The sequence below is a fragment of the Pholis gunnellus genome (assembly GCF_910591455.1).
Source record: "Pholis gunnellus genome assembly, chromosome: 21".
In the NCBI taxonomy this organism is placed as follows: Eukaryota; Metazoa; Chordata; class Actinopteri; order Perciformes; family Pholidae; genus Pholis; species Pholis gunnellus.
The window spans coordinates 15,151,866-15,166,978 of NC_136548.1; the positions used below are offsets into that span (position 1 = coordinate 15,151,866).

The following is a 15,113-nucleotide window of genomic DNA, read 5'->3' on the forward strand; positions in this document are numbered from 1 at the left end:
TATGGACTTTTCTCATAATTTTATATCATTGATTGTTATTTTGCATCTTCTTGGTTGTATTTTTAATAAAAACCTAAATCCTCCTAAAACTAATTTAACTATAACGTTCACTTGAATGATGGAAAACGAGAACGTAACACCACAATTCAAATGTCCCACCCTCCAAGCAGCAGCTTATAGGGAACACTTGAAGGCAGCATCAGTGTCTATCGTTGCACTTCCCTTCCAGCATCCCCACACGACACAGGACTCTCAGGCGACACAGTGGCATTCCGTGTGTGTCTGTGAGGGAGTGATCATTAGACATGACCATTAGAAACACTCTCCGCGACCATGGACAGAGGTATCGACCACGCATGGCTTGTATCAAGAAGGTAGGCTATCCTTTTACATCAGAGATGATGATCACAGGGCTGCTCAGGTTAGACTATACCTGCAGACGCACTTATAGACCAGCCACTTAGATGAATTCTCCAATAATGCTTGGGCTGTAGTGGTCTGCTGTATCCCCATAAACACAGGCTCTATTGGCATTTGTCCTATAAAAAACTGTACTAATCTCTACAGGTCCTCAGAGAAATCCTGGTTTCTTTATGCTTTTAGTGTATAGATTTATTTAGGTTTTTGCAAAGCAACAAAGCCCACAGATATAATTTGGAATGCAGAATGCAACAAAGCAGACAACAAATATACAATGTTTCAATTATGCATGCAAATACGCATTTAAGTTACCCGATGGAAAAACACATCACATTTAATAGGAACCAAGCATTCAGAAGTACATGCAACAGAATGACATTAAAACCTTAAACAAATGTCATCTTGGTTTCAGTGGGAACTCTCTACCTGTCTGTCACACTAAATATTAGACAGTTTTGTTGCAACCTTTTCACAGTGATAAGGTCGTTCAGTTTAATAAGCATTAATCCAGGATCAGTATCGGTGCTTCCATTTACACTAACCAGCCACAGGAGAGAAGTTAATCTAGGCACTGTGTGTTTTCACAACAGCAGCTCGGTCCTGTGGCCATGAGCGAGGCTCGACTCACCATCTCACATTTCAAATTTTAAAAAAGTATGCAGGAAATAGTTAAGATAAAAAATATGTCTATTGTACCCGGATGCAGCACTCACAATGTCCTGCTCTCCAGGGGAATGCTATACTCATTTCCAGGAGAACTTTGTGTTTTGGTCCATGAAAGCCCACTTTGGTCCGGCTCAGCCTGCGGCTTATGGCCTCTCCAGGATGACTTCAAAGCACAAAGCCACTTCAAACAGGCCCGGGAGCTGCATACACACTCACTCCCTCTCTGTCTCTCTCTGTCTCTCTCTCTGTCTCTCTGTCTCTCTCTCTCTCTCTCTCTCTCTCTCTTTCTCACACACACACACACACACACACACACATACACGCACATAAACTGAATTAATGTACTGCATGATTTCTTGCTTTCCAGTTCCCACCTGAGCTGATGATATGATGACTTAAACACCGTTTAGAGGGCAGTGACTCACCACAGAACCTCCCACGCAAGCCAAACAAAAGCTATGAGATCAGGGCATGAAACAAACCTCCCATCTCACCACTCCCCTTGTTTAGATGCAGCGTTAAGCTTCACGGTTAATTGTCACATATTTTTTTTAATAGAAGCGGTGACAGAGTCACTAAGTCCCGCAGCATTGGCTTGATAGAAATAATTAAGCGTTGATAGCAAGCCTTAATATCACAGAGGGGGGGGAATATGCTTCAGAGGGTTCAAATCTCTATGAGAGGCAATTAGATTTCATTAAACAGAAAAGAGGTTAACGGGGATGATGAAGATGTGGATAATTATCATCATCGCCATCCTGTCCTTGACATTGGAGCAGATGTAATCCCCAAATCCATCTCACCTCATCTTCATATTCCTTTGCAGGCAGAGAAGGTGCTGCTGGAGATGCAGGACCCGAAAACAGGAGTCAAGTCGCAGCCCCAGAGGCTGGTTATAACAACAATACCCCACGCTATTACTGGTAAAGAGCACACACACACACACACACACACACACACACACACACACACACACAGTAGGACACACTTGACGTTATTCAGCAGCTGCTTGAGTGATTGTGGCTGCATAGTCTCACTGGAGGATACCACAGCTATCGACTCAAACTCCAGAGCTACAGATTTAATCTCCATGACAACCCCCGTGGTCTCCGAGCGGTCGGGGAGAGAGGGAGAAAGTAGGAGGTGAAGGAAGGAGGGTGATGGTGGTTGAGCGGGCGAGAGGAAAAGAGCAAGCAACAGAGACAAGAGAACAACAGAGTGGAGGAGGAGGAGGAGGAGAGGAAACCTGGACTTTTACGTCATTTGCGAGCTTTGAATCCAGACAGTTTAAAACAGATGAATGAATGAAACCAAGCATGCAAACAGCTTCTCCTCTCCTCTCCACTCCTTTTTATCTCCCTTCCTTTCATTTTCTGTCTCACCTCTCCTTTTCCCCTCCTTTCATTTTATGTCCTCTCCTTCCCATTTCTCACATAGTCTTTCCTTTTCCCCCCATATCCTCTTTTCGCCTTTCCTTTCCTTTCCTCCTTTCCTCATCTCTTTTATTTCCTTTCCATCACACTCATCTCCTCTTCTCTCATTTTGTCTTCTTGATTACTCCTTCATTCCTTTCTTTCCAATCCTCTTTTCTCTCATCTCCTTTCCTTTCCTCTCCTCCTTTCCTCTCCTTGTTTCTTGCTGTGCCTCCTCCTCCACATCAGCTCTAGATGCTCACAGGTTAACAACACAGTCAGTGGTGGTATATCAGGGGTTTGGCATTTAGAAGCCCACCTACGTATCGACACACACAAACACGTATTTCTTGTTGTTCGCCCTCAGAGCTGCTTTTCTATCTGCTGGTGAACATTTTGTTACCCCTGACTGCTGCTTTCTATCTTTCCTCCTCAGGTGAAGACATCATTACATGGTTAGCAGACAGATTCCAAGTAGACACACAAGGTGAGCGATGAGGCAGCGGATGCCGTTGATACATTAAATACACAGTTTGTCAGTTGATTGTTTAATTCCTGCTTGACTCTCTTTCGGTTGTCTCCAGAGGCGAGGAGTTTTGGCTCCATGCTGGTGGCGTTAGGATACATCTACCCTCTACAAGACCACAAACGCTTAGTGATCAAACCAGACGTATCCCTCTATCGCTTCCAGGTAAACACACCGCATCTCAAAACCCCAGAGCCAAGGAAGCTCTTAAAACAGGCTAATAGCAGACCACCTCAAGGTCTCACTCTGAAATAACCAGGACATTCTGATGTAGGATTCCAAAATTAAAGCCCTTCAAAGTCTCATTCATGAGACAATTTGTCTAATTTAAGCACAGGATAAGGGTTAGGGTTAGGGCTAGGGTTAGATGATTGGAAGGTCCTAGAGCCTTGGGAGTGGGCATTAAAACACATTATGTTGAGAAACTCTAAATGTAATTTGATGTTAGTTTTTAAAGAAAACTCCACGGTGAACCTTTTAAATAAACAGGACTGTGGACATCCTGCAAAACAACACAAGACGTGCGTTTTAAAGTTGTTTTGATAAAACTATTAATAGGCTATAATATGATTTTATTTTACTACAGTTGAATATTAATCCATGGGCAGTTTTTATTTGGTGCAAGGACTGAAATTTCGATGCAATGCACGTTTTCATCAATCAAAGCTGAATGCTGATGAAAACGCACATTAGTCAACGTTTGTTGGCTTTCAATGCTCTGTAATTATATTGACTCGACAATTAGGACGCTAGCTAGGTGGAGACCGTGGTATCCTATAATGAGACTGATTGCATTTTTCATCGGTGCCTTTTTTGCCTGAAGCACACAGCAGCTTCTAAGGGAGATAATTATCACAGCTATTATGTATTTTAATTATAGATTCATCTTTAAGTCTATAAAACGCCAAAACTATAGTAATATATTTATAAAACAGAGAAAAGCAGTAAATTAAACATGTGAGAAGCTGGAACCTGTGAATGTTTCACAGTTTTTCTTGATAAATTACAAAAACAAAGAATGATGAATGAAGCGACTCTGAGGAACTGAGGTCATTCCAGCTTTTAAACTGAATGTTTTCATATTTCTGCGTAACTGCTCTGTCGGTAAAAGAGTCAAAGCAAAGAGACGGGTGTTTATAGTGCTATTACTCGCTATTCTTTTTGTGATGTAAAACCACAAATTGGTTTACTTTTGGTTTCCTGAGCAATGATAAATTAATACATCACAATAACACTTGTGACTTTTGTCCTTCCCAGACACCGTACTTCTGGCCCACACAGCAGTGGCCTGTTGAGGATACAGATTATGGTGAGTGTGACCGCAGTGGCACACATTTGATCTCACGTCCTGGTACCAAACACTCACATGTTTCCCTTTCATTATGACAGCAATCTACCTGGCAAAAAGAAACATACGCAAGAGAGGAATCCTGGAGCTGCACGAGCAGGTGAGACTGAGTGAATGAGAGCGATTCGTTGAGTCTGCTGGCACTGACTGAGGTGCTGTTTTCTGTCCACAGGAGCACTATAACCGTCTTCACAAGTGGATGAATCACAAATGGGATTTCATAGTGATGCAAGCTAAAGAACAGTACAGGTAGGTGTGTGACAAACTAAGAGACGTCCCCCTTCAGTTTTGAGATCAAGAAGGTGTTACGATGCTCCGTGTTTGTGTGTGATTTCTAGGGCCGCGAAAGAGAGGAAGAAACCGGACCGTGTGGTGTTTGACTGCCAGGAGCGAGCCTACTGGGTGGTTCACAGACCTCCGGTGAGAACACAAACACACACACACACACACACACCCACACAGATAGTTATCAGACATGTACTGCGCACACAGGATACGGCTTCGTGTATATCAGTGGATTGCCAGCAGACGTCTGGAAATAAATTGCACTCCACCTCCATACTTCCCAGGGTATCTCATTATCTCCACCCATGATGCCTCATTACCATTGCATGTCCAGTCAGAGGAAAAGGGCACCACTGATTAATATTTCACACTGCGTAGGAGAATGTGGTGTGGCGGTTTGCACCTAGTGGCATTGTGAGTCTGAGTTTCACCCTGTTTCATGAGGCTGGGTTACTGACCAGGAGGCTTAACTCCATTCAGGGTCCCTGAAGGACTCAGGTTCACTATGTGTCATTAAAGGTGGTAAGGGCTTTAAGAGGAGACACCCCAGGTGAGTAGGGGGGACAATGTAACTAGTGGATTACTTACATTAAGACAATTATTTTTTGTATTGCTTTCCAGAACAGAAATCTTAACGTTGGTTCAAGTTCAAAATTTGTGTTTGATTTTGTTGACATAATAGAGCTTTTGTATATCTGTTTTTATCGCTCCACAAATCAGAAAAATACTGTGAATAGCCAATCAAAGAAAGTCCATCTAAATCTCTTTGGTTTCTACAATTGTAGCAAACATATAAGGGGGCTGCCATGAGTAGATTGTTGTTTGCTCTGTACCGAATGGACCCTTTAAATGGGCTCTGAAAGGGAACCTTTTAACTTGCAACTCTTCCTGCCCTGCCAAAGTTCAAGACACTAAATGACGATTACTGGAAACATTGTGTCACAGAAGAAGAGTCATAAAGTCAGTGAACTGACTCAGACGTATCAGTTAAACAGCAACATCCATCTGAAGTGTGCTACCTTTAAGCTAACCGGTCATACCAGACACATTAAGGCTGTAGCAGGAAAACACCAGTTTAGATATAGAGCGAATACTTAAAGAAATAGTTGTGTGTGTGTGTACAGATTAAACAAACAAAATATGTTTTTAATTCTGAGCTTAGAGGTGCTGGTAGGTGCATTTCTCTTTTTACTTTGCAGACAGCAAGGCTATCTGTTTCCCCTTGCGTCAAGTCTTTATGCTAAGCTAGGCTAATTGCCTTGTGGCTCTTTCTCTGTATTGCACACACAGACATGAGAGTGGTATCAATCTTCTCGTCTAACGCTCAGCAAGAAAGTGAAGAAGCATATTTTCCAAAATGGTGAATGTGAATGTGGTTTAAAGTCAAAACATGTCTGCTGAAAACAAATCATTAAGTTGTAACGTCAAACAGTGATTTCACAAAATCCCATTTTACACATGACTGGCTGCTTGTTGTCTCAGATGGTTGGGAGGAGTGTGACACAATGGCAGCCTGGGATTACCATTATAAAACAGCCATCTGCTTTAGATAATGAGTCCTTCGGTAAACACACATTGTGAAATCATTGTGTTGTTGTTGATGTGTGTGCAGCCAGGGACAGTGAGCGCCATGGACTATGGACTGGATCGACTAATAGATCCAAACGCAGACGAGGTAACAGGTGAGTGTCTGTGTGACCCGGGTGAACATAATTCCTGCCAATCAGCTTATATTCAATAAGAGGCTTTAATACATGGATCCAGTAAAGGATGCTTGTCCTCTACTTCCCTTCCCTTTCCCTGTCTACTGTTTCAATCATTTGAGTTATCGGTTACTGAAACTAACTTCTCTTCTCTTGTCTTTTCTTGTCTTCTCTTATCTTATCTTCTGCAGGCATTTCCCATGTCTCTCTTTTTTTTCCAGACTTTTTAACTGGTTATGAACACACACACTCACACACACACACAACCCTCATGTTTGTACTTGACACAGGTACGTACAGACTTAACCCTTACTGCAACCTCGACTTTAGACATATTTCCAACCTTAAAGGTAAACTCCACCAGTTTCACACTTCAAGATCAGTTCACAAGTCTTTGGTTGTACGACTAAAAAGGTTGAGTCAGGCCCTTTGTGGCTCCAGGGGGAGGGGCTGTGTGAAGTCTGATCAATGTGATGTGATGAAACTTGAGTCGGCATGGGTTGTGGTTAAAGAATACAAGTTTGAATATGTAAAATATGCTGGAGATGTGGAGTTTATGAATTGACCAGACCTCTGTTGCGTTGTGGGTAATGTGGGCGCCAAGTTTTGACAAAGAAGAAGAATACGTGGAATAAAAGGACGACGTCTCTGGTTCTGCAGCATCAACGTTGATACTTTTTTTAATTAAACTGTCGATCAACAATCAGACAATGTTATAGGAGTGCAGTGCTACATTGATTGAGTTCTCTTTTAACCCAAAAGCTAAAGTTAAGCTGTTTGGTAATGTTGAGAAACTAGTGAGTGTTCTAGATTTTGAATACTCAAAAACATAAAAGCATGTACAAAAACACGCAAATACACACAGACCAGAATCAATCTTTGTCTATGCAAATTTAGATTCATTTTGTGATCTCACAACACAACCTTTCATATGTTTTCTTCCTCAGGCCAAAACACCCGACTTCTACGAGAGAATCGTGAGTGAGAATTTAAATTCCACTTTCTCTGACTTTCCCATCATTTTTCCTCCCTTCCAGTTGTGTTAACCATCAGTGATCCTTAGAGACAGACATTTTTATAGCTGTCGTCTCTCTTCCGCCTCCCTGTAGATGATCTTTACCCAGCAGGCCATCATGAGGCCCAGAGTGAAGTCATCGGTGTCCATTAGCGCGTAAGCTAGTCCATCATATTCCCATCCTGCTTGTATCTGTGACAAACCAGTCACTTTAGATTGGTTACATCATATCGTCTCAAAATAGCATCTCCACTGACTGACCTGCTGAAAGTCAAGCACAGATGATATAGACACAGTAACTGCAGGTTCAGTGACTTGTTATTATCATGGTATCAGTAAGGCTGCTGTTTTAATAGTTGAAAATGATTAGCATGAAATACAGAGTGATAGACGATCATGGAACAGACTATAAGTTTAATTTCTCTTCATATTATGAATATATTTCTTCGTATTTTTAAGATATCCTGCTATCTAGCAAATTGTACCCAAAACACAAACTTTATGGGGAAGGTAAAATATTTTACAGTATTTTACAGACCATAATGTTAATCTTTCTCCCTGTTCTTGCAGATTGGTGAAGTACTGCGCCACCTATAAAAGCCACGACCCTTTCCTCTCCAAGTGTCTCCCCAGCAACCCCTGGCTCACTGATGACGCCACGTACTGGACCTTGAACATGCCCAAGTGAGTCAGCTGAGGACGGTAAACAATTGATAATCGAGAGAATCATTTTCGAATGACTTGTTCGTCTTATTTGTGTGTTTAAAAAGTGTGGAAATACCAACTAAAATGCGCGTGGAGAGGTGGACTTTCAGCTTCGCAGAGCTGCTCTCAGACCCTCGAGGACGAGATGATTTCAGACTCTTCCTGAAGAAAGAATTCAGCGGTACGATGATCGTTATTTTAAAAAAATAAGCAGAACAGCACTGATTACAGAAGTGTTATCATACTGTAGATTCATTTCTGCTCACACAATGTTAATATTTCAGCCATCAGATATGGCCTAAGAGTAGTTTTCTTTCCTAATCTTTTCTATTCTGAACTGTCTTAGGTGAGAACTTGGCATTCTGGGAGGGCTGCGAAGATCTGAAGTGGGGCGAAGCTGCGACGATGAGAGAGAAAGCAGAGCACATCTACAAGTAATGTCTTCATTTATTCTCTGTATAGAATACATTGAATGTTGATAGAGATTAGTGATAGAGCGGAAACAATCAGTCAAGCAACTGTTTTGATAATCAACTAATGACACACTCTGGTTGCAGTTTTATGTCATCGTGAACTGAATATCTTTGTGTCTGTTGTTCAGACAAAACAAGAAAACATTTGGGAAGTTTTCTTCCCTTTTCATTGACGATGAACTCGTAACTATAGCTGTCAGATATTTGTAGGGGAGTAAAAACTATGTTATCCTCTGATCATAATCGAGTAAAGTACCTCAAATGTGTACTGAAGTGTAGTACTTGACGCAAGTGTTTTGAACTGTCCTGATCCCAGGACATTCCTGGCACGCGGTGCACCGCGGTGGATCAACATCGACGGAAAGACGATGGAAATCACGGTGAAGGGCCTGAAACACCCACACAGATACGTCCTGGACCCAGCCCAAACTCACATCTACATGCTCATGAAGAAGGTCAGTAAACACACCACAAGATAATGGTGGCGTCATCACCAAACAAGCACTGATCCATGACGAGTTTGTGTGTGTTTTGCAGGACTCGTACGGGCGGTACCAGAAATCTCCGGTGTTTAAGGATACGCTGAAGAAGGCCATCTGTCCTGAAGAGCACCAGTTCAGGCATGCGGTAGCTTTTAACTCGACTTTTTCAGACGATGTTGAGCTTTAATCTTCTCTGCTTTAATCGGGGGGAAAACTTCAGTGTTTTGATTTGCCTGATAAAGCACAAGGGCATCAAATGAGGAAAATGATTCACTGCAAAGGACGACTTAGGAGTGACATTGGTTGGAAAAACCTCATTTTATGTCTCTCATCTCTCAGGCTGATGTTAGTGTCCTTGTAGCTTCCTGAAACCACCACGTCCATCACTTTCCAAAATTTAATTTTCACCTCTTCTCGCCCTCCTTCGTCTCCCCATACTCCTCTCCCTCCTGTTTCTCTATCCTTTCCCTCCCAGTGACGCCCAGTTGGCGCAGAATGCAAAGAAGAGGCGGCCCAGTCTCAGCCCCATCATCCTCCGGCAGATGGAGCAGGAGCAGAGGGCCAAGATGGCCGCCAACGTTGACATCACACAGGTCATGAGCAAACTCAGCAAGCAGGGCAAGGAGGCGCCCCCCCGTCCTCCTGCTAAGAAATAAACATAAACACGCGATGTTCATGGATTTTATAGAACTATTTAGTGGAATCGTTAGAAAAATACGCTGCAGTTTATTTATTAATGATAATGTTTACATTTTAATGTTAGGAGCTGTTGTAATCAATATTTTGTATAATAACAATGGGTCACATGACCTTTTTAATGTGAAAGGGGTCGCTAGTGATGAACATCACTGCACTCTAGGGAGCTTTATAACATATTTCAGTTCGTAGTTTCGGTTTTACTACCTGCAACTTTACTGTTCTGGTTCACTCTTATAGTTTAGTATTTTGTGATTAAAAATCCTCTGTGTATTACCTGCTCAGCACCAAACAGCAGATGTACAGAGATAGCAACTATCTGGTGACATAGTGGAGCATTTAGAAGCTAAAGAGACAGATATTTTCCTCAGGAGATGGTAGAGACCAAAAACAAAGATAAAGAGAGATAAATATTGGACATATGTTCAGAAACAAGACAACAAAATGGCACAAAAATAGATCCACATATATTCAAACACAACCCTGCAAACCTGCAAACATGACACTTTGTTTAGTTTTTCCCCACCACAAATGAATGTATTTACCTGGAAAATGTCTCATAAAACCACTATGAGCGGTACGGTTTTGTGATTTGGGTGAACTGAGCCTTTACACTCATCCTAAATAACTCACGTCTATACACAAGTCATGACAAACGGCCATACCTGTTGCCATCTGTTACATTTCTGTCCATAAAAGCTGTAACTGTTGTCTGTCACGTTGTTTCTCATAATCAATGTGTTGTCCATCTTCACTCATACAGTGTTCTGTATTGTACAGTTTGTGTTCTTTGTGTTCATCAGTCATGAGCTAATAAAACCCCCACAAACCATCGCATGTTTCTCTGTTTGTTTTCAGTTGTCATTCATTCACTTTCCTTCATGTCGTTTGATTGTCATGTTGCCTAAAAATAGTTGTAGCAGAATGTGTATATGTCTGATTCAATTTGATCAGGTATTGATTATTATGACTTATTATCAGTGTTCATCATGTACATGATGGTGTCAAAGTAAGTGCAACATTTTAAGGACCTGAAAGTTTTCCAAAATGCACTCATGTATTTTTCTGTTGCCCTTTGACCTCACAGCTGTGCCGCTTCACCACCCCCGTCCCCCACCTCGCCGTCTACTCCGGCCTCACCGACTTCCCCACCGCCAACGCCTCACCCACTCTCCCCTTCCTGGCTCACACCCCGGCTTGTCCGTCCCCCATCAGCGTGGCCTTGGAGAGCACCTCGGCCTCTGAGCGGCGAGCGGAGGCCAGTGGAGGAGAAGGCGAGGGGGACCCTGCGGCCCAAGCACCGGTCGGCGGGAATGTGTCCAAGTCTCGCATGGCTCTGTCCCTGCGTCGGCTGCTGAAGCGCGGCTGCACCCCCGCCTCCATGTTCGCCAGCTTGTCGCCCAAATGCCACTCAGCTTCCGGGACCAGTAGCCGCATTCAGCCAATCAGCCCAGATCAACCTAGTCAGGCTCCGCCCAGACGGATTGGCAAGTAAGTGTGAGACAAGTTGCACGCTTTATCTTTTTTAGTTTTAGTACATACTGCAAGCTGCCGTTACACAGTATGTACTGTTGCATGCAGTATGCATTCAATTGGGACACACTACTTCCTTATAACATTGCACCTTGAACGTTGGCCCTCCTGCTCATAAATCTGCAGTGTAGACTCAGAGGATTGTGGGTCAGGATAGCCAGTAAAGCATGCTGGTTTGAAAACTGCAAAATGGGATGAAGTAGGACATCCTGGTATTTTTAAAGTTGGCACTTCATAACTCATTTTTACATTTCAAATCCAATGTTGTAGAGCTAATAACTTGCTGCCTGCATTGTATTTCATCAGTTTTTTCCAGATTAAAGTGGATATTCCTCCAGAGTGCCGAATCTACCCCATAGAGTCTGAGGACGAGGACGAGGAGAGCAGGGCTGCCTCTCGTGGAGGAGTGGGAGCCAAAGAGATCATCTGTCCCTGGGAGAGTCTCACTCCACAGAACGGGACGGGCTAATCGGCTCCATTTACACAGGTATTACAAAATAAAAGAAATAATGGGACTTTTATAATCTGTCTATGTCTGAGCAGGAGGATTTTAGAAGAGCACACACAGACATGAAGGGGTACAATCCCTGTGTAACTGTGTTTTATATATTCACCACAAAGGCCACAAACGACAACACAAATACCAAACAACATGACACAAAACGCTCAATCGGGGACTCTGACTGTCTAGACTGAGCATCGACTTTCTGTGTCCAACTTTTAACTCCTTACAGGAAACCTACGGTATGTTTAGAGCGTCTAACACACATTGACTGTAGGCCTGAAAGTCCCCAGTCACATGTCGGCTGCAGCATGATCCTCTTCCCCACTGTCCACGCTCTTTATTTTTAGAAAACAACCACAGTTTTTCCAAAATATGGCGGAATACAGTGTTTTCACAGCTGTGAGGATCGAGTCCTAAGTCCACCAGTGTGAGACCCTTCCCCTCTGAGAAATGTTTAACTACAGCCATCAAAGAAGGCTGGAAAGGCTTTATTTGTAATATTTTCTTTACATGAAGTTTGTTTTTGGCTTCTTCACACAGTCAGGAATATAATTCTGTGAGTGATTGGTATGTCATTTAAATAGAGACGACATGATGCTAGTGCCCTGTGGCATTGCAGCTGTGTTTATCGCAAGTTGTGTTCAACCATATTTTTTTCCCCCCCAACGAACCTGCACCTTACAAGCCAACAGGCAGTCATGTGTTTGATACTCGAAACATATGCTTTGAGCATTCCTCTAACTACAGCCTTATTGACGCTAACCCTTACAGATGTGAGCACCAGCTGAGCCAGCTGTTTAGGTTGGATGTTTAGTTTCGGGAGGACCATGAGGACAACAGGGTGTACGAACATGAGCTGTAGCTTTGAAAACTTGAGCTGTAGCTTTCGCGTTCAAACCTCATTCTGTATCTATTCAGGCACGGTAGCCCGACAGCAGCCTTATCCACCTTCGCACACCTGAAATATTTTGTGTTTTCTGGCCTCAGAAGGTTTTACATAGCAGGCATGTACACAGACATTCAGGGCCTCAAGATAACACAAGAATAAATAAAAGAAAGTATATAAACTGTTATTTTTGCGATTGCCAAATAAAATAAAAGTTAATATACATTAATGTTTACATCCTACCTAGAGAGTGATAAGCCAAAGCAGAAAGACATATTTGGTCTGTGCATATGCCTGCTAAAAATATAATATATTTATATATTTATTAAATAATGATCAGAAGTAGAGAAGTGTTCTTGTGCTGCTGAATAGACTTTAGATGCCTCATCCGCAATTTACTTACCTCTTACACACATTATGTGGAAAATAGATGCAGGTAAAACGAGAGCACATGAACAGCTTGTCTGCATGTTGCTTTGTTGCCGATCCGCTCCCGACAGACTTTTACGATTGAAGAGTTGTGACAGTAACGGGGAGTCGGTCGATTGTTTTTTTGTATTTAGCTCCACTGCTGTTTTGTAGCTGTCGTACGCGGTGTACTACTCTGAGCGGGGTGTTGTATATTGTTCTCGCACTTCTCTCCATCGTGGGTGGATGGGGGGAACGGTTCAATGTGAATTAACTGTCAGAATGTATTCTCTTTACCATGTTTACAGACACAAGAATGTAAAAAATACTTTAGATTTGTTGTATTTGATTTGTACATTCCATGGCTTGTGTCAAGTGCCTCAATAAATGACTGTCTTAAGAAAAAGAGGTTCACCTTCTTAATGAGATGCTGCTGTCACATGTAAAGGAGAAGTTCACCCACATTACTAAAACATTTTCTCACCAATCTGGACATGAGGATAGTTTTGTTTTTACCACCCTGAACAATGAAGGGGAAAGTAATTCATCCGGTTTATCCAGCAGTTTTTTTAGAGGGACTATTTATTTTATAGAAAGTAGTTCCAATGAAAACTGTTCAGTTACATCTGCAAAAAATTACACTTCTTTTGGAAAGGGACGTTGCTGTTGTCAATGCTGTGTGACCCACAAAAACAAACATTTCTGGTTGCAGAAATCTCAGATGGATATCTCAAATTTAAACCAAGAAGGTTTTAAGTATGTTGTGAGTTTTCACACTGAAAAAGGGACACTATATATATTTAGCAGTACTCAAAGTACAGATTATGCCAACTAAGTAAGGTTGTTTTGTATGCTGTTGATGCACGCTATTCTCCCACAATGCAATACACACAAAAAAGGAGCTCTTCAGCGCTGTAACAAATTAAAATAAATTGTGGGTGGTGTTGGTGAGACAGCTCAAAATTAAAAAAAAATATCTTAGAAAACAATTAAAACAACCAACGTCACACATATAGTGTCATTTCCTGTTAGTATGTTGCTGTAAGACTACAGCAGATGGGGGAGGCACACGTGAGCGATTAACTAAGAAAGGAAAGGAGTTTTATTCAACAAAAGGTTGAATTAGTTTAACACATGTAACAACGTATGAGTTCAAACAAGTGATACATGCAGGAAAAAATCCTTCCAGGTTTAACTAAGGTAATGGTATGAAGTTTACAGCAACTCAAAAGTTGAACATAGCACATGGTGGTGCCGGGGGAAAAGGATTAAACAGACTGCTGGGATGAGGCGGGTCTTATAGACTGGAAACTGAGGCCAGCTGCTGCCAATTCCTTGATGGCCTCCAGCTCCAACCAACCAGGAACCAGGAACTCTGAAAGACAAAACAACACAGCAGCAACACAGCTCGCACAAGCTCTGTCACAATGTGGATTACATAAGCTGTACACTATGACGATTACTACATGCTGTATAGAATGAGTACAAACAATTAAACTCCACAAAGAGAAAGCAAGTTTTTCCTGAAGATGAAATACTTATTTTTGTAAATTGGGTGGACTGATCTCTAATTCAACTGAAATAGTTCCTGAAACACAGAAACGTTCGTCACCAGCCTCAGTCAGTGCCACTAGGTGGCGATATAGCAGCAATAATGGGATCACGGTGCCGTTTACATAATAAAACACAAGTTGGTGGATGGGACTCTAAGATACAAATGCAATAGTTCACTGAAACCTCAAAAATGTAAAGACACAATCTGTATTTACGGTTAATCAGAACGCTTTCCTCGTTATTATTTGGATCATATTAAATAATATTAAACAGAGGCTTGACAGAAACAGGTTTGCCCTGCGCACCTGATATCTAATGAACAAGGTTTAGGTAAAGGTATGAACATCGACACAATCTGACATCTATGAAGATATTACTGCAGAGAACGAGCAAGTCAACATCGTTTCTGCCATCAATGAGGTTTCTGAACTGAGGCCGGAGCTTTGATCTTTGTGTGTGTTTTAGTCTCTGAGCAGATCGCTATCTCACAATACCC

The 15,113-nt window shown here is 42.1% G+C and overlaps 1 protein-coding gene across 1 annotated transcript; it reads left to right on the forward strand.

Annotated features, from left to right (window-relative positions):
- Window positions 1-244: 244 nt before the first annotated feature.
- On the forward strand, window positions 245-11,733 carry rgs9b (regulator of G protein signaling 9b; the record flags this gene model as incomplete). The annotated part of the gene is made up of 19 exons (XM_079182189.1): window positions 245-374; window positions 1,913-2,009; window positions 2,935-2,985; window positions 3,083-3,189; window positions 4,282-4,333; window positions 4,414-4,472; window positions 4,545-4,621; window positions 4,711-4,792; window positions 6,270-6,332; window positions 7,308-7,337; window positions 7,470-7,531; window positions 7,946-8,059; window positions 8,146-8,261; window positions 8,427-8,514; window positions 8,870-9,008; window positions 9,091-9,173; window positions 9,511-9,628; window positions 10,819-11,222; window positions 11,571-11,733. Exons 1-19 carry the CDS (start codon window positions 306-308, stop codon window positions 11,731-11,733), a joined length of 1,974 nt encoding a protein of 657 aa, XP_079038315.1. The 5' UTR covers window positions 245-305.
- Between the last annotated feature and the right edge of the window lie 3,380 nt (window positions 11,734-15,113).